The 20,352-nt window shown below is 46.9% G+C and overlaps 1 protein-coding gene across 3 annotated transcripts in view; it reads left to right on the top strand.

Annotated features, from left to right (window-relative positions):
• The window catches only part of pign (phosphatidylinositol glycan anchor biosynthesis, class N), a 154,009-nt gene that overhangs the window by 95,983 nt on the left and 37,674 nt on the right, over positions 1 to 20,352 (top strand). For all 3 annotated transcript variants that reach the window (XM_085989264.1, XM_085989265.1, XM_085989266.1), the window contains exons 19-23: positions 66 to 157; positions 3,803 to 3,917; positions 6,108 to 6,216; positions 10,541 to 10,643; positions 17,725 to 17,827. In XM_085989264.1, the coding sequence (XP_085845390.1) occupies positions 66 to 157; positions 3,803 to 3,917; positions 6,108 to 6,216; positions 10,541 to 10,643; positions 17,725 to 17,827 (522 nt within the window). The remainder of the gene's footprint in view (positions 1 to 65; positions 158 to 3,802; positions 3,918 to 6,107; positions 6,217 to 10,540; positions 10,644 to 17,724; positions 17,828 to 20,352) is intronic.

The raw sequence follows: 20,352 nt of genomic DNA, 5'->3' as shown, positions 1-20,352 counted from the left end.
CACATCAATACGATTTGTGTTAATTTAATTTTTTTATTTGTTATACTCGGTTTTGTTCCTCTTAGGTTATGTCTTTAAGCTGGATTTTTTTCAGCTTCATCCTGGCTGTATTTCCGTTGATGCCAGTTGTTGGAAGAAACCCCAATATTACTCTTGTGTAAGTTTACACACAATCCTTTCTTTTAAAAAAAAATCTGTGTTTTATCTGTCACTTGGAAATTTTCACATTTAGAACGGTGGTAGTGTGCAAAGAACAATAAGTTATGCACTTTTATGTTTTCAAACAATAATCGAGGAAGAAATCATTTTCAAAAGTTTATTTTGAGACCCGATATGTGTAGTGTGTCGCATAGGCTAGAGAGGTTCCATCTCTGGTCTATCCTGAGCAGGACAAGCTGAGCCAGGGCAGTGGTGGGGGCACTACAGTTAGCCTCAGTGTTCCTGGCTAGGCAGGGGGCAAATCGACTTGTGATCAGGAGAGAGATAAAGATAGTGGCCTAGAAATTAGCTATAGCCCCGCCAGCTCGCTGGCGGCCAGAATTTACCGCTGGGCGCGGAGCCACTCGCGCCCAGCCGATATTCAGTTTCAGCGTCCAAAGTCGAGGACGGCCGCTGTTCAAGGGTGTGGCCGCCCCCGCTTGGGGCGCTGAAACTGAATATCGGTGCGCTAGTGGCCGCAGCGCCACCCGCAGCGGAGCGGCAGGCTGCGGTACTGCAGGCCTTCCTCCCTCTCTTAAGGGGGAGGTGCCTGCAGCAGCCGGAGCCCCGATCGCGAGTGCCGGCAAAAGAGCCCGGCACAACGGAGAAGTGCCGGGCTCCCGGAAACCAGCTGGCAATGCCGCGATGGGGGGGGGGTGGAGGAGGCCGGGGAAGGAGGTGCGGGCAGGCGGCCGCCGAAAAAGCGGCCGGCCGCACCTCCACCTTAAAGCGCCCCACTAAGGCTGCTGTACAGACCCGGTCTCCACATGTTATTAGCGGCCGCCACGGAAGAGGCGGCCGCTACTGAAGATGGGGATCGGGCCGGTGTCGGGGCGGAACCGGGGCGCTGCGCACACCGATGACGTCATCGGTGGCGGCGCAGCGCTAACGGCTACCGCCGCAATTAGCGCGTCAATGAAGTTCGCCCGAAGTTTGCAGACTGGCGCAGAAGCCCTCTTTGGGCGGTAACTGGGCGCAAAGCCCACTGAATTTCTAGGCCAGTGTCTTTCCCCATTCTAATTTGATTTTTTTTAAATAATTTTGAAAGCAAACAAAGCAACTTTGAGGGAACAGATAGGAGACGAGGAGAGAGAGAGTGATTTGTGAAAGAGTGGCAGGTTGAAAGAGTGGAGGAGGTTGAGAGAGGAGGAGTGGATTGAATGAGAGGGAAGGGAGTTGAGAAAATATGTAGAGAGAGAGGGGGGGTTCAAAAAAGAGAGGGGGATTCAGAGAGAGAGAGCAGATTGAAAGAGAGAAGGTGATTAAGAGACAATGATTCCATCCCCCTTCCCCGGTCACTGTCAGTAGTGGCAGATGGAGTTCAATGTGGAGAAGTATGAGGTTATCCACTTTGGATCTAAGAAAGACAAATCAGAATATTTTCTTAATGGTGAGAGACTAGGAACTGTGGAGGAGCAAAGGGATTTGTACACAAAGGATCCATGCACACACATCACTAGAAGCGAGTGCACAGATACAAACATTAATCAGAAAAGGCTAATGGAATGTTGGCCTTTATCTCAGGGGAGGATGTTAATGCTTCAGTTGTGCAGATCCTTGGTCAGACCTCATCTGAAGCACTGTGTTCAGTTTTGGGCACCGCACCTCAGAAAAGCCTTGTAAGGGGGGTAAGGCGCAGCTTCACCAGAATAAATTATGAGGGCAGGTTACATAAACGTCGCTTGTAGTCCCTTGCATTTAGAAGGTTGAGGGGTGATCTGATCGAGGTGTGTAAAATGATCACGTGATTCGATAGGGTAGCTACGGAAAAACTATTTCTTTTGGTGCGGGGAATCCAGAATTTGGGGTGTGGGGGGGGGTGGGTGGTGGTCGCAATCTTAAAATTGGAGCTAAACCATTTAGGAGTGAAATCGGGAAGCACTTTTTACACAAAGGGCAGTGGCCCGCTCCCCTAAAAGCTTGTGGATGCTGGGGGTGGGGGTGTCAAGTTGACATTTTCAAGACTGAGATCTGAGATCAAATGGGTGAGGGTATCACGGAATATGGAGCAAAGGCAGGTAAATGGAGCTGGGGTATAGATCAGCCATGATCAGACTGAATGGCGGAACGTTCAAGCGTTCCTTCAATGCATCCAGCCTTTTCACCTCCACTGCTCTATTTGGAAGTTTATTCTGCAGGGTGTTTTCTCTCTCTGTGAAGAATTTCCTGATATCTGTCGTAAAATTACCATTTATCTCCATAAAACAGCAAGCGTGGCCCCTGGAAATCACACTGCACCATGTTAAAACCTGGGCTGGAAGATTTACTGTGATGAAATATTCAATTTATTATAGATTAGCGTAGTGGGTATGTACTTGAAAAGGAGAAATTTGCAGGGGCTATGGGGAGAGAGCGGGGGGAGTGGGATTAATTGGATCGCTCTACCAAAGAGCCAGCACAGGCAGGATGGGCCGAATGGCTGCCTCCTGTGCTGTACGATTCTGTGAATCTATGGGGGCCAAATTCGGTTGATTTTGGCTAACGGGACGCAAATCAACTAGCGTCTGGGTGCAGCGCCGCTAATGCCTCCCACGAAATGCAGCGGGAGGTTAACGGCAGCGCTAATCGTTAGCGCCGTGCAGCGTTGCGCCCACCGGCGATGGCGTCATCGCTGTGCGCAGCGCCCCGCTCCCGCCCCAGCTGTAATATTGGGTGGCGCCCCCCCGACTTAGCGCCAGACGCTATGTCCACCGGGGTCAGGGGTGCCTACCTGCGGCCGGGGCGGCGCTAGTTAAAGGGGAGGTAGCGGGTGGCCATTTTTGTTGCTGGCCGCCTGCCAGCACCTGCCCCCGTTGCTGTCCCCGGCCCCCCCCCCCCGCCCCGTGAAGCCCCCCCTGCGGGGTGCTGGCTGCTCTCCATGAGCCCAGCACTCCTCTTGAGTGACGGGCTCGTTTGCCGGCACTCCCGATCCCTGGTGGCCCAGCTTGGCGTTGCTGCTGAGGAGAGATTGGGTCGATTGGGCTTATACTCGCTGGAGTTTAGAAGAATGAGAGGGGATCTCATTGAAACTTATAAAATTCTAACAGGACTAGACAGACTAGATGCAGGAAGGATGTTCCTGATGGTCGGGGAGTCCAGAACCAGGGGTCACAGTCTAAAGATAAGGGGTAAGCCATTTAGGACAGAGATGAGGAGGAATTTCTTCACCCAGAGAGTGGTGAACCTGTGGAATTCTCTACCACAAAAGGCAGTTGAGGCCAATTCATTAAATATATTCAAGAAGGAGTTAGATATATTTCTTAAGGCTAAAGGGATCAAGGGATATGGGGAGAAGGCAGGCACAGGGTACTGAGTTTGGATAATCAGCCATGATCTCATTAAATGGCGGAACAGGCTCGAGGGGCCGATTGGCCTACTCCTGCTCCTATCTTCTATGATATTGGCTCACAGCGCCCCAAGAGGGACGCAGGGTGCTTCCAGTGGTGCCCCTCCTCCCTCTCGGGGCACTACCTGGGAAAGTCGGCCGCGGGGGTGCTAACTTTTTTGGGGCGCCACCTAATTTTTATGCTTGTGATTTTAACCGGCTCAAGTGGCTGAGCGGCTGACTCAATGTCACAGGAGATCAACTGGTATATTTTAATTTGATGTCTTTTGATGGAAACAGAACAGGAGCTGGATCACTGACTGTCATCTGCAGCTTCAGCTTCCTCACTTCTTTCAAGACTGCAAAGACAAAAGCAGTTGAAACTGCAGTAAACCGAAGCATCTACACCGCACAGGTTTGGATATATATTCCTCATATATTTATACAGACTCACATTCTTATCCTGTACTTTGAATTACTATTAGCAACATGTACTGTAATTAGTTACACAGCCTTTAAAGAAAACATTCCTTTTATCATTGCAGCATTGTGATTGCTAATTGCGTGATGTTCACAATTCTCATTATGCTGTTACCGCTCCGAATACAAATTTTCACCGGCACTTTTGACAAGTGCACATTTAATACATAAAATTTGCACAAATGAAATCCTTCAAAAAGTGTTAGTGGTGCCCAGAATCAGTGGAAAAGAATAGAAAAAACAGCTGAACCAATAAAGAAAGTTTCACGTTCATTTCTCTTGTTTCTATCTTCTGCTAGTTCTCGGAAGTGTCAGCTGTGGAGTCAGAAGGGTTGTGGGTTCAAGTCCCCACTCCAGGGGACTTGAGCGCATAAATCTAGGCTGACACTCCCGGTGCAGTGCTGAGGGAGTTGCTGCACTGTCGGAGGTGCCGTCTTTCGGATGAGATGTTAAACCGAGCCCGTCTGCTCTCTCAGGTGGACGTAAAAGATCCCATGGCCACTATTTCGAAGAAGAGCAGGGGAGTTCTCCCCGGTGCCCTGGGGCCAATATTTATCTCTCAACCAATATCACTAAAAACAGATTATCTGGTCATTTGCTGTTTGTGGGAGCTTGCTGTGCGCAAATTGGCTGCCGTGTTTCCCACCTTACAACAGTGACTACACTTCAGAAAGTACTTCATTGGCTGTAAAGCACTTTGAGACGTCCGGTGGTCGTAAAAGGCGCTGTATAAATGCAAGTCTGTCTTTCTTTCTGTATACATAGATTATAAATTTAGATTTTTCCACGTCTGTTTCCTCGTCCAATTTTTTCTCGTCCAGATGCCATCAAATCCCTTGTCGTGGCTCACTCAAGTCGCCGATTTTCGTGAGTGGACCTCAGCAGTGAATGTCGGGCCCTGACCTCACTTGATATCCATCCATATGCCCTTCCTACAAGAGCCAGTGCATTCCGATTGGGAGCAGTAACCCTGGCTACTTTTTGTTTTTTTGTTTTAGCCTCCTCACATCAACAACATTTTTATGTTTCAAATTAATTTTTTTAGAAAGGAAACCTTTTATTAGTTAAATGTCGCTAACCATTAACCGCACTGATGGTTTGTTCCTTTTATAGTACAGCCTGAAACCAGTGGGGGCAGTTGGGGGGTGGGTTGGTGGGGGAGAAATGATTAGTGGTGGTAGTGAAAGAGGAGCCCCTCTCATCAGTCAGCTCACCAGAGAAGTCAATAATTGCAATGCAGTGATATTTTTTCACCTAAAAACATACTTTAAAAAAAAATTTGTTCCTGGGATGTGGGCATCGCTGGCAAGGCCAGCATTTATTGCCCAGCCCTAGTTGCCCTCGAGAAGGTGGTGGTGAGCCGCCTTCTTGACTCGCTGCGGTCCGTGTGGTGAAGGTGCTCCCACAGTGCTGTTAGGGAGGGAGTTCCAGGATTTTGACCTAGCGACGATGAAGGAACGGCCGATATATTTCTAAGTCAGGATGCTGTGTGACTTGGAGGGGAACTTGGAGGTGGTGGTGTTCCCCGTGCGCCTGCTGCCCTTGTCCTTCTAGGTGGTAGAGGTCGCGGGCTTATACTAAAATTCTAACATTCATTTCAAAAGATTGAAGGTCAGAATAGCATATAAACTAATTTTTAATTATTTATAATAGCATACACAGGCAGTGCACTTCAGTTTTTTTTTGTAGTAGCTCTTTTTGTACCATGCATGAGTGAGCATTGAATTTGCTGCCTGAATTTTCTTGATACGGTTGATGGGATGTGCACCAAAGTAGCCAGTGGTGGTTGGGTTCTTAACAGTATTTCCTTATCTGTGGCCCCCTTCCAACCTCGTGACACTCGCCACGGCTGTAGACAAGCACCTACAAATACCTGGCGTTACTTGGCCTCCCTCCCGACCGTACAGCTGAGCTGAGGATCACTTTGAGGAATTGTAGAGGTGGAAATGCCTGACTTCTACTCCACTGGTCCAGCGAGATGGTCCATCGCCGTGTTGTCCAAATCATTCACATTGTTATTCGCACTTAATTATAATGTCAATTCAGGCAGCCTCTTAGAATTTTTGGGACTGCAGTGTTTAATAGTAAGAAAGCGATTTAATGCAAGACCTGTGTTTGCTTGCAGATCCTGAGCATTGTTCTGTCGATCTATATTGTGAACATGACCCACTCCAGTTTGGCTCTTAAACACGGGCTGCCTTTAACCAGTCAGGTCATCAGCTGGACAACACTCGGTAAGTGCGTGCTACAAGAAGGTTTCCAAACATTAGAACAAAAGAACACCATAAATAGGAGCAGGAGTCGGCCACTCGTCCCCTCGAGCCTGCTCCGCCATTCAATAAAATCATGGCTGATCTTGGGCTCAAAGCTACTTCCCCGCCCGCTCCCCATACCCCTTCACTCCCTTATCTTGCAAAAATCTGCCTATCTCCACCTTAAATGTATTTAATGACCCAGCCTCCACGGCTCTCTGGGGCAGAGAATTCCACAGATTTACGACCATCTGAGAGAAGAAATTCCTCCTCATCTCAGTTCTAAAAGGGCGACCCTTTATTCTGAAACTGTGCCCCCGAGTTCTAGATTTCCCCATGAGGGGAAACATCCTCTCTGCATCTACCTTGTCGAGCCCCCTCAGTATCTTACATGTTTCAATAAGATCACCTCTCATTCTTCTAAATTCTAATGAGTACAGGCCCAGCCTGCTCAACCTTTCTTCATAAGTCAAACCCCTCATCTCTGGAATTAACCGAGTGAATCGTCTCTGATCTGCCTCCAATGCAAGTGTATCCTTCCTTAAATAAGGAGACCAAAACTGTACGCAGTACTCAAGGTGTGGTCTCACCAATACCTTGTAACGTCAATAATTTTTTGTGACACAGTGACATTGCCCCGTGGGCTAGGTGGGGGATGCTCAGTTGCCATCGGAACCGCTCTCTGAAGGGGGTAGAGCTGAGGTGATCATCGAACCGTGTGAATGGCTCAGAAGCAGCATAACTGTAGCAGGAAACCTGCCCCTTCTCCCAGCTGGTTAAAAAACCAAAAACACCAGTATCAGCCATGGCTCAGTGGTCGAGCTATCATCTCTGAATCAGAAGGCATGGGTTGAAGTCCCAGTCCAGAGATTTGAGGGTAAATGTCCTTGAGGTACAGATCAACTATCATCTAATTTAAACGGCAGAACAGATCCAAGGGGCTGAATGGCCTACTCCTTTGATCCATATCCTTGATGCCCTTACCTAACAAAAGTCTATCAATCTCAGTCTTGGAAGCTCCAATTGACCCGCATCAGCCACAGCCTGTTGGTGAACAAATTCCTCATTTTCACCACCCTTTGTGTGGAAAAAGTGCTTCCTGATTTCACTCCTAAATGCCCGAGCTCTAATTTTAAGATTATGCCCCTTGTTCTGGATTCTCCCAACAGAGGAAATAGTTTCTCTGTATCTACCCTATCAAATCCCTTTATTATTTTAAACAGCTCGTTTAGTTCAGCCCTCAACCTTCTAAACTCAAAGGACTACAAGCCAAGTTTATGCAACCTGTCTTCATAATTTAAACCCTGGTATCATTCTGATGAACTGTACCCCAACCAAGGCACATATGTGTTTCCTAAGATGCCCAGAACTGAACGCAATACTCCAGATGGGATCTGACCAAAGCTCTGCATGACTGAAGCGTCACTTCGTCACTAGAACTTCCAACATTTGAGGTGACGGCCAACATTCTGTTAGCCTTTTGAATTACTCTTTGTACCTGTACGCCAGCTTTTAGTGATTAGAGAGTGCGGACACCAAATCCCTTTGCTCCTCCCCAGTTCCTAGTCTCTCACCATTAATAAAATATTCCGACTTATCTTTCTCGGGTTAAAAGTGGATAGCCTCAGACTTCTCCACATTGAACTCCATCTGCTGTAGTATTTCCCCCCATTCATTTAATCCGTCTGTGTCCCTTTGCAACGTCCTGCTCCCATCCACACAACTTACTGCGTCTCCTAACTTAGTGTCACTTGCAAACTTGGATATACAACTCTCCATTGCTTCATCCAAGTCATTAGTATATATGGTGAAAAGCTGAGGCCCCAGTCCAGATCCCTGGGGAACACCACTTGTCACATCCCGCCAAATTGAGAACAAACGATTTATCCCTACTGTTTGTCTCCTACCTCCCGACAATTACCGACCATGTCAGGAGGGTACCTCCAATTCCGTGCGCTCTCATTTTTGCTAATAATCTCTTGTGCGGAACCTTATCGAATGCCTTCTAGAAGTCCATATTGAGAACATCCATAGACACTCCAATATCCACCATGTTAGTGACCACCTCAAAAAGCTCAGCTTGATTAGTCAGACATGACCAACCCTTCACAAATCCATGCTGATTCACTCTGATCAGCTGACACGTGTCCAAGTGCTCAGTAACTCTGTTTCTGATGATAAGAATTAGGAGCAGGAGTGGGCCATCCAACCCCCCGAACCTGCTCCGCCATTCAATAAGATCATGGCTGATCTTCGACCTCAACTCCACTTTCCCGCCCGATCCCCACGTCCCTTGATTCCCCTAGAGTCCAAAAATCTATATCTTAACCTTGAATATACTCAACGATTCAGCATCCTAAGTGCTTTGGGCTAGAGAATGCCAAAGATTCACAACCCGCTGAGTGAAGAAATTCCTCCTCATCTCAATCTTAAATGGCCGACCCCTTATCCTGAGACTGTGACCCCTGGTTCTAGACTCTCCAGCCAAGGGAAACAACCCTAACCCTGTCAATCCCCCTCAGAATCTTATGTTTCAATGAGATAATATGTGATGGCTTCCAGTAACTTCCCCACAACTGATGTTAACCTGACAGGTCTGTAGTTGCCTGGTTTCTCCCTCCCTCCCTTCTCAAACAATGGAGTGACATTTGCAGTTTTTTAATTCAAAGGCACAACTCCTGAATCTAGAGAGCTTTGGAAACATATTGCTAATGCAACTGCAATTTCTTCACCAACTTCTAATAATACCTGAGGTGGAACCAATCAGGTCCTGGAGATTTGTCTATCTTAAGTCCCATTATTTTCTCTATCACCATTTTAAAAAGTTGTATTAAATCCACTAAGTTCATACTCTTGACTTATTTTTAAGTTCCCTTGTACCACTGGCATTCTGTCCCCTTCTTCAACCTTGATAATGGATGCAAAGTACACATTGAACATCTGCCATTTCCTTATTATCCATACTGAGGAAGTGCTGCACTGTCTGAGGTGATGTCTTTTGGACGTGACATTAAACCGAGGGCTTGTCTGGCCTCTCCTGTCGACATTAAAGATCCAATGGCATTATTCGACAAAGGGCTGGAAAGTTCTCCTGATGTCCTGTCCAACACATGCCCCTTGACATGAATCAGTCATTCATGAAAGAAAGACTTATGAAATAATACTGAGCGGCCTGCAAGTGGCGCTGTCCAGGGAGAGTATAAATACTCGGGCACGGGCCCAGCTTGCGCAGGATATTCTTAACAGGAACTAGTGAAGGACACAACTAGACCTCCATGTTGTAAAACAGTTAATTAAAGCTTTGTTTAACGCTTAGACCAAGTGCCTCGTAGTTTTCTTATGTCGCCCCTCAACCAGCATCACTAAAACAGATTTATCTCATTGCTGCTTGTGAGACATTGCTGTTCACAAATCGGCCACTGTGTTTCCCTACATTTCGGCAATGACTACATTTCGAAATTAGATGAGACGTTTACCCGAGGCCCATCTGCCCCCTCTCGGGTGGGTGTAAAAGATTCCATGGCACTATGCAAAGAAGAACAGGGGAAACCTTCCCGTCATCCTGGCTAACATTTATCCCTCAACCAAAATCACTAAAACAGGCCACCTAGTCATTTTTTCTCATTGTTGTTTGTGGGAGCTTTCTGTGCACAGATTGGCTGCCGCATTTGCCTACATTATCAAAGTGACTACACTTTAAAAGTACTTCATTGGCTGTGAAGCACTTTGGGATGTCCTGAGGTCATGGAAGGTGCGACATAAATGGAAGCTTTTTCTTTATAAGATTTTTTTTTAACTATTGGTGGTCTTACAGGAATGCTCAGTTTTGAAGTCAAGTAAAAGTTTTATTTTGTACCTAAATGTTTAAAAGAAAGAAGAGAAAGACATGCGTTTCTGTAGCGCCTTCCACGACCATCGGACGTCCCAAAGCGCTTTACAACTAATGAAGTACTTTTTGAAGTGTAGTCACTGTTGTAATGTAGAAAATGTGGCAGCCAATTTGCGCACAGCAAGCTCCCACAAACAGCAATGTGATAATGTCCAGATAATGTTTTAGTGATGTTGATTTAAGGGATAAATATTGGCCCCAGGACACCGGGGAGAACTCCCCTGCTCTTCTTTGAAATAGTGCCATGGGATCTGTTACGTCCACCTGAGAGGGCAGAGGGGGCCTCGGTTTAACGTCTCATCCGACAGTGCACCTCTGACAGGTGAGATGCCACTTTCAGTGACTCGATACCACATTTTTACATTGATGTTTGACACTGCCGCGCTATTGACTATCCCTCACTGTGTTTTGTTACAGCCTCCTCCTTGCTGATGCCTTTACTTAGCTCAACATTTCTCCTCCAACGACTGCTAAGCATTTACCTCTCATTGATGTCCACCTACCTCTTGCTCAGCACAGGGTATCCTTTCTCAAATTGCTGCTAATCTCTTATTGAGACCCTTCAAATAGCCAGTCCTAAGGCTTTGTACAGTTTTCTTTGTTGGGGGGTGGGGGGTAAATTTATACCAAATACCGAATCCTTCCATACCTCTGAATATTCTGTAAGGTACGCATTGTTGATTATACTGCTGTCCTTGTCTGTTGCACAAATGCATGTTTAACCAAGGATATTTTGTATGCTTTGTGTTTAAATAGAACCGTGTGTAATTGAGGTCAAAGTGTAGCAGACTGTACAGCGCAAGGTTATTGTACGTTTCTAAAAGCGAGGTTCCAGTGATCCTTCATAATCCAGCATCATTTATTCATACAACAAAAGTCATGCTTTGATATCGGAATGAAATTGTGCTTTTTACCATGGTTATGTCACTGGACTAGTAATCCAGAGGCCTGGACTAATGATCCAGAGACATGAGTTCAAGTCCCACCACGGCAGCTGGGGAATTTAAATTCAGTTAATTAAATAAATCTGGAATAAAAAGCTAGTGTCAGTAATGGTGACCGTGAAACTATCGGATTGTTGTAAAAACCCACCTGGTTCATTAACGTCCTTTAGGGAAGGAATCCTGCCGCCCTTACGGCAGATTTCCATATGTGACTCCAGACCCACAGCAATGTGGTTGACTCCTAACTGCCCCCTGTCACTCAGTTGTATTCAACGTCTCGAGGGCAATTGGGATTGGGCAATAAATGCTGGCCTTGCCAGCGATGCCCACATCCCGTGAATGAATAAAAAAAATACAATACCTAACAAGAACACCATGGGCTCCATGAGCGATGCTAACTTCCCAATACACTGTATTTCCCCCATTCCCATGACGGGGTCCATTTCTTGGGATTCTTTTAGATGGTAGAGCAGTGCAAATGGTGAGTAACCTGCATAATTGGCACGCACATTTAATATCGATTGTGGTCACGGGTGTTGCTTTGAGTGCGTGAGAATAGGGAGTTTATTTTTGTTTTTTGAGTGCTGTATTGTTCAGGGAAGAAGTGGAGGGAAGGATTTACCGTGGGTTTGGTTTGAGAGGTTAAGGTGAGGATAGAGGGAGAATGCAAGTGCTGCTGATCTTGCATTATTGCTACTTTTTTTTTGACTCATGGAACTGGTCAGGTCAGTCATTTTCAGAAGTGTAAGAATGACATTCACTCCTGATTAACCATAACTTCCTCTAGCTAAACATTGCGAAGACCAAAGCCATCGTCTTTGGCTTCCAGCACCAAACCTGTGCCCTCACCACTGGTAAGACACCTTCCCCCCAGTCGCTATCTCGGGCCGAACCAGATTGTTAGCAACCTTGCTGTCCTGTTTGACCCCAAGCTGAGTTTCAGATCCCCATATCCTCTCTATCACGATGACCGACCGCCTACTTCCATCTCTGTAGCTTTGCATCTCTCCTACAGGCCCCTTTCCCTCCCTGAACCTCTTTTTGCTAAATTTCCTCCCTATCTTTCTTCCTCAAAGAGTAACCTTTAGTCACCCTTTCCTAATATTGTGTCAGCCGTGACTCTGTTGGGAAGCACCCTCCCCTCTGAGTCAGAAGGTTGTGGTTTCAAAGTCCCGCTCCAGAGACTTGAGCACAAAAATCTGGGCTGACACCCCAGGAGGTGCTGTGAAAGATCTCATGACACTATTCGAAGAATTGTGGGGGAGTTTCCCCAGGTGTCCTGGGGCCAATATTTATCCCTCAACCAACATCACTAAAACAGATGATCTGGTCATTATCACATTGCTGTTTGTGGGAGCTTGCTGAGTGTTAATTGGCTGCCACGTTTCCTACATGACGACAGTGATCACACTTCAAAAAGTACTTCATTGGCTGTAAAGCACTTTGGGACGTCCGGTGATCGTGACAGCCGCTATATAAATGCAAGACTTTCTCTTTATTTCTTCTTTAGCTCTACATTATTGTTTTTCTTACACCTCTGTGAACCACCTTGGAATGGTTTTCTGTGTTAAAGGCACTGTATGAATCTGCGCTCCTCTAATTCTGGCCTCTTGCGCACCCCGATTATAATCGCTCCACCATTGGTGGCCGTGCCTTCAGCTGCCTGGGCCCTGAGCTCTGGAATTCCCTCCCTAAACCTCTTCGCCTCGCTATCTCTCTCTCTCTCCTCCTTTAAGACGCTCCTTAAAACCTACCTCTTGGACCAAGCTTTTGGTCACCTGCCCTAATTTCTCCTTATGTGGCTCGGTGTCAAATTTTTTGTCTTATAATGCTCCTGTGCCGCGCCTTGCGACGTTTTACTATGTTAAAGGCGCTATATAAATACAAGTTGTTGTCATCATTTAGCCTCCCTCAATAGGAGATATGTTAGTAATAAATTTTATACCATCACATGCAAAAAAAAATGCAGTTAAATAGCGTCTTCATATTGGGAATGCGATATAAGCACAGGTGTATAATGGTGATGTTTGTAAACCCTTTGTTATTTTGCATTGTAAATGCAGAGAGCCCATGGATTTCTTCATCTCGAAGAGTCAGACCACCTGTGGGAAAACTTTCTTTTTTGCCACCTTCACCTGACCAAGTAGCTACTCATCTCCGCCCCCCCCCCCCCCCCACCCCGCCCGATTCCCTGTCACTCTGCAGTTTCTCTACCTTGCCCCTACCCTCTCCGAGAACATCTCTTCCACGAGACCCACCTGTTTCTCCCGTAAGCCCCTCCTTAGCCACCTCCTAAGCGCTCCCATTTCCTTTCCTGCCCGCCCCCCCCCCCCCATGCTTCTCGATGTTGTCACTGGCTTCCTTTTCTCACGCATTGTCCCCCTCCCTTTCAAAACTATTTAGCGCAAGCCTATTCGATTGCCCTTCTTGTATGGAGGCTATATTTTGAAAGTAAAGCGGGGGAGTATTGTATAAAAATTGTCCCAATCTGTTGACAACCTGCCAACAATAAACACTCCCTTTAGAGACTTATCAAATTAGACTATTAGGGGGAGAAATTGGGTATGTAGCGCCACCTATTAGTGCCTAAAGAGAGCAGTCAGTGGCTGTAGCGCCACTGGCCGCGCCTCCCGCGATATTCAGTGGGGACGCTAATGGTGGCGTTAGCCTGTTGCGCTGCGCCACCACCGATGATGTCATCGGTGTGCGCAGCGCCCCATTAGTGCCCCGATCGTGATATTTGGTAGCGAACGCCGCTGTAGCGCCGTTCGCTACCCGCGCCCGGTTCAGGGGCCCTTGCTGTGCCGGCAGTGGCGCAAGTTAAGGTGGAGGTGCGGGGCGGCCGCCTTTTTCAGCGGCCGCCTGCCAGCACCTCCGTCCCCGGCCTCCTGACCGCGCGCCCCCCCCCCCCCCCCCCCCCGCCGCGGCATTGCCGGCTGTTTCCCGAGAGCCCGGCACTTCTCCTCGGCGCCGGGCTCTTTTGCCGGCACTCGCGATCGGGGATCGCGCTGTTGCAGGCCCCTCCCCCTTAACAATGGGAGGAAGGCCTGCAGTACCGCAGCGTGCCGTGCCGCAGCGTGTGGCGCTGCGGCACGTTGCGCTGCGATATTCAGTTTCAGCGCCCTAAGAGGGACGTGGAGCGCCTCGAGCCTCGCCCCGTCTCCCTCTAGGGGCACTGAAACTGAATTTCTGACGTTCGTTAATGCTCCGAACGCTGCGCAAAAATCAGCGCCCAGGCGAACTTGGCGCCACTTTGGCGCCTCAACCCAATTTCTCCCCCTTAATGTTTTGTTCATTCCTTAAAAAAAAAGGAATGTTTTCGATGCCACAGCTTATCTAACAATACTTTAAATATGTTGGTTTCCAATAAAGTGTGACACTAAAATAGTTGTTTGTAAGTACTTTTTATAGTCTATAAAATTTTAATTACAGTAATTATCTTTTCATAAACGTAATAAGACAGTAAACTATCAGCTAGATGGGCAAGACCATAGCTGACTGTTGCCATCACAACAATAGGTTGTCACATAGACCTACCCATCCTTTCATTGGATTGGTTAGGAAAGCTGGTGTGCGTGTTGAGTTCCAGTATGGTCATAGATCGCAAAGCTTATCCCTGAAATCAGTTTGTAGCTTTCAGCATGTATAGCAGACTTAACAATGACATAATTTGTGCGTCAGCCAGTGGCTCAGTGGGCAGCACCCTCACCTCTGAGTCAGAAGGTTGTGAGTTCAAGTCCCGCTCCAGAGACTCGAGCACAAAAAATCTAGGCTGACACTCCTCTCCAGTGCTGAGGGAGTGCTGCACTGTCGGAGGTGCCATCTTTCAGGTGAGACGTTAAACTGAGGGCCCCGTCTGCACTCTCAGGTAGACGTAAAAGATCCCATGGCACTATTTTTCGAAGAAGAGCAGGGGGGTGCTCTCCCCGGTGTCCTGGGGCCAATATTTATCCCTCAACCAACATCACTAAAAAAAAAAACATGATCTGGTCATTATCACATTGCTGTTTGTGGGAGCTTGCTGTGCCGTGTTTCCTACATTACAACAGTGACTACACTTCATTTCATTGGCTGTAAAGTGTCCTGAGGTCGTTAAAGGCGCTATAGAAATGCAAGTCTTTCATAGAATCATAGAAATTTACATCACAGAAGGTGGCCATTCGGCCCATCGTGTCTGTGCTGGCCGAATAAGAGCTTTCCAGATTAATTCCACTTTCCAGCCCTTGGTCAGTGGCCTTGTAGGTTCCGGCACTTCAAGTGCATTTTACATGCGGTGAGGGTTTCTGCCTCTGCCACCCTTTCAGGTAGTGAGTTCCAGACCCCCCCCCACCCTCTGGATAGGTTATCACAATAGACCTACCCAGCCTTTTCATTTGATTGGTTAGTAAACCTGTGCAATTTCTTTCAAGGAAAGTGGCGGATGATTCAAAGAACATTTTAGTGTTATTTAAGTTCTGTTTGTTCTGGGAATGCATTGCTCTCTTCACACCAAGGTGTTATTAGACAGACCTGCCCAGTTCTGCTTTGACTGGTTGCAAAATCCCACTCCACACACTGAGTTCTAGTCTTCTTATAAATGGTTGCGCTCAGACTAGCAATCGTATTACAACTTCCACCATATATAGCAGACTGGGTGATGGGGAGAAAGGACAGCAGAATCTTTGAGGTAAGCTAATATTAAACGAGGAGGTTTTTAATGTGTGTGTGTGTGTGTGTGTGTGTGTGTGTGTGTTGGCTTAGCTCATTTGTTATAATTTTTTGTGTCTGACTCACAAGGTTGTTGGTTTGAGCACACACTAGGCTGGCGCTCTGCTGCGGGAGTGCTGCATTGTTGCACATGCCGTGCGTCAGATGAGACATTAAACCGAAGCCCCGGCCTGCCGCAGGCAGGTGGCAAGCGTTCCCGTGGCACTGTTCATAAAAGAGCAGGAACTTTCCCGGAGTCTCTGCCATCTTCCCGCTTGGGGGGAAAAAAAGATTAGCCGGCCATCCATTCAATTGCGGGACCGTGCTGGGCACAAGTTGGCTGCTGCGTTTGCCTCCCGAGTAAGAATGACTGGACATCAAAAGCAATTCCTTGGATGCAAAAATTCTTTGGGATCTTTTTGAGCGAAGAGGTGCGATGCCACATGAATGCAATTTTCATCCTTGGGTGAAATCGAGAGTTGACTTTCCTGCACAGAAAGCAATTGGAAAGTAGAAGAATTGGAGTGTGGTTTCAGCCATCTTGCCTAATTGTATTCAGTAATATTTGAGAAACTGTTTTTATATCCACTCTTTTTTATTCAGTCACGGGATGTGGGCATCGCTGGCGAGGCCAGCATTTATTGCCCATCCCTAATTGCCCTCGCGAAGGTGGTGGTGAGCCGCCGCCTTGAAACAACCGAGTGTCTTGCTGGGCCATGTTAGAGGGCAGTCAGGAGTCAACCACATTGCTGTGGGTCTGCAGTCACATATAGGCCAGACCGGGTAAGGGCAGCAGATTTCCTTCCCTAAAGGACATTAGTGAACCAGATGGGTTTTTACGACAGCCCGGTAGTTACATGGTCACCATTACTGACACTACCCTTTTAATTCCAGAATTATTTAATTAATTGAATTTTTAAATTCCCCAGTTGCCGTGGTGGGATTTGAACTCACGTCTCCGGATTATTAGTCCAGGCCTCTGCATTACTAGTCCAGTAACATAACCACTAAGCTACCGTACCACCATTGGCTGCCTGCCCGCCTCGCCTCCATTTAAACCGGGTGGGCGGGATCTGGTCGGGATTGAGATTTTTTTCCACTTTAACTTCCCACCCATGTTTCGGGGTTAAAATTCCCCCGTAAATCTCTGTGCTCATGAGATTGGGTTCCAGTGATGTGAACACATGAAACTAAATTAACAAGTGACATCCCTTCGACCAGAATGCTCTGCAGTCCTGTTTACCTGTTTTTCATACGGATTTGCTATTGGATACATAGAGCTAAGTGCCCGTTGAAGAAAAGGGGAAAACAATTTGTTTTCTTTTATTTGTTGCCAGTGAATAAATAATGACCTTGCCCAGATTTCGCTGTATAATATTGAGGAGGTTGGAAGAATTATTATTGGTGGTTTAGCCTTTTGGTCTCCTTATCTAAGGAAGGATTTACTTGACTTAGAGGCGGTGCAATGAAGGTTCACTAGATTGATCCCTGGGATGAGAGGGTTGGCCTATGAGAAGAGATTGAGTCGTTTGGGATTATACTCTCTGGAGTTTAGAGGAATGAGAGGAGATCTCATTGCAACATATAATATTCTGAGGGGGATTGGCAGGGTAGATGCTGAGAGGCTGCTTCCCCTGGAGAGTCTAGAACTAGGAGGCATAGTCTCAGGATAAGGTGTCGGCCATTTAAGACAGAAGTGAGGAGGAATTTCTTCACTCAGAGGTTTGTGAATCTTTGGAATTCTCTATCCCAAAGAGCTGTGAATACTGAGTCGTTGAGTATATTCAAGGCTGAGATCGATAGATGTTTGGACTCTAGGGGAATCGAGGGATATGGTGATCGGGCGGGAAAGTGGAGTTGAGGTCGAAGATCAGCCCTGATCTCATTGAATGGCGGAGCAGGCTCGAGGGGCTGTACGGCCTGCTCCTGCTCCTAATTCTTATGTTCTTAACAACTTTGTGTTTCAACCAGATATGAGGCTTTATTTCCTCTAGTGCTGTCCTGTTTGATGTTTGTTTGGATCAACCTGGAACAAGAGACAATCCAGCTTCACGATATTTCTCCTGCTCAAAAGGTAATAAGAAACCCAATGTTTTGAAATTGGGTAGTTTACGAAACATTGTCTCCCAATGTCACATTGTACGGCAGCCCCTGCAAAAATAGAATAGCATTTATATAAACAGATCCACGGAGGGAGGTAGATTGTTTGTGTTGTACATGTTACAAAAATGCAAACCTGTATTATCGGTATTTAGCGTTAAACAGTCTTGTGTGACAATACTGTTATCTCAACATGAACATTTCTAGTTGTAGAACATGCTCTGCTAGCCGTTGCTGTTTCCATTCAGTGGGCACATCGCCTTAACAATGCACTCCTAAATACTTGCTTGGAACTGCTGTGCATCAGCTGCCACAAATGGACCCACAAGAGCTGCAGAAACGTCAGTGCCAGAACTGAAAATACATTAACTGTAGTCGTTGGGGGGGGGGCGGGGAGTCATACGTGGCAATATCTCTGTGTGTTGTCGCATTCTTACAGATTGGCTCCGACAGCAGCACAGTATGCTGGACCAGGAATGCAAGATGCTGTGGAGAGATGTGATGCAGTTTCAATTCCAGCACTGATCCGATTTTTCTGACCCCAGCCGGTCTCCCGTGGGTTAGGCACTGAGCGGAGGCCTGATGCTCTCCCTCCAGGGAAGTTGGGAAAACAAAGTGGGGAGTCGCGCTGTACGGCTCCTGGCAACCGGCCAATTGCATTGGCAGTGATTCAAAAGGCTCACCATCCCGGGGGTGATGGGAGGAGAACTGGCGAGGGGGAAACAAAATTAGGGGTGCGCGGAAGACGAAAGAAAGCGCTTGCTCTCGTAAGACAATATTGGCCCAGAAATTTGGGTCGGGGGCTTCCCACGGGTGCAAGCCCCCGACCTGCACTTACCTAGCGCGCTGGCCGTTGAGCTGTGGGCCCGCGTGGGATTCCGATCCTGGGCCTCCTCCAACTGCCAGCGTGCAGTGCTTGCGTATCCCAGGGGCGCAGTTAGTTCGAAGCGTCCCCTGGGATCACGTGGGCCATGGAGAGCCAATGGTAGCAGGGAATGCTTCAATCATAGATTTGACAGGAAGAGCTGTCAAATCTATGAATACAATTCAGCCCCAAAACATCACTAAAACTTCAAATAAAAAAATGTTTAAATCACATTTTTAAAATAACTATAAATTACATGAAATAACTATTTTAAACAATAATTTAAATTTTTGAAAAAATTAATTACAGTTTCTAACGGGGCTAAAAATAAACTTAACCTTTCTTTAAAGTATTTAAAAATAATAAACCTGTGGAAAAAATGTTTTAATTTAACTTAATTCACCACTTACCTTATTAAAAGCAGGCCTTGCGCCTGCTTTTTACAAGCGTAGCTCCTGGAGACTTACTCTCCCAGAGAAACCTGGACAAACACCGGAAGTTCCAGGCGTACGCGCTGCCTCTCCGGCGCACGCGTTCGACCTGTGAACCCCTTCCTTTAAGGGAACGGAAGTTCCGGTTTCCCGCACATGCGCAGTGCATGCACAAAAACCGGCACTTTCGCTGGGCCTACGCGTGAGTACCCAGCGCGTACTCCCCTGTGGGGACCCGAAGTTCTCCCCCAATAGCAATTGCAAAATGAGAGAGACTCTTGAGGAGAGGGAGCATGGGCAAGAAACGCTATCCAGTCAAGAGCATACGTTCCAATCATCCTGTTCAGGCGACAGTCCCCCTGTTGTGTATCCCGTGGGCTTGAACGATCAGCAGCATTACAATGATTTCTAATAGATTTAACAAATTTAGTGTTCCCAGTACAGAACTCCCTATATTGTGAATTTGGATGCGGAGGTGAGGGCAAACTGCACAATGTTTCATCTAATTAAAATTAATTCCTTCTGACCTCCGCTCTTGAATTTCTGACGCGCAGTCCTGGCAAGTGAAGTCTGTGCTGGAAGCAGCAATTCATAAAATCTACCCTACGGTGAAAAAAAGAAATAATAAGACAGGGATTGTAAAGTAATTTACTTGGAAGTAAACACGAGACCAATTCTAAGGTAAAACAAATTGGTATTTCTGAGGCCATTTCAGACAAGCAGATTGGTGAGTCCTTTTCTACCCACTCACTGCCACTGGAATGAGGACCGTTACTAAAGCTGCTGCCAACCTGTCTGTATTGAACTTGATGAACATTGAGTCATTACTGACCTGTATATCTCAATTTCAGAGGAAGCTCACCATTGCCTCGCTAGCCTAGTTCATTACCAAATATTATGTAGTTAAATACATAACCTGTCACCACAGGTAATCTCCTCCAGCCCCACGACGCTCCGCGATCTCTGCACACCTCCCATTATGGCCCTCTTGAGCATCCCTGATTTTAATGGCTCTACCATTGGCGGCCATGCCTTCAGCTGCCGAGGCCCTAAGCTCTGGAATTCCCTCCCTAAACCTCTCCAATTCTCTTTCCTCCTTTAAGACGCTCCTTAAAACCTACCTCTTTGACCAAGCTTTTGGTCATCTGCCCTAATATATCCTTATGTGGCTCGGTGTCAAATTTTTTGTCTTATAATACACCT

Source organism: Somniosus microcephalus, chromosome 5 (assembly GCF_052327205.1).
Source record: "Somniosus microcephalus isolate GS21.2 chromosome 5, FLI_Smic_1.0, whole genome shotgun sequence".
Lineage (NCBI taxonomy): Eukaryota > Metazoa > Chordata > Chondrichthyes > Squaliformes > Somniosidae > Somniosus > Somniosus microcephalus.
The sequence above is the reverse complement of the archived record's forward strand: the minus strand, read 5'-3'. Positions and strand labels throughout refer to the sequence as shown.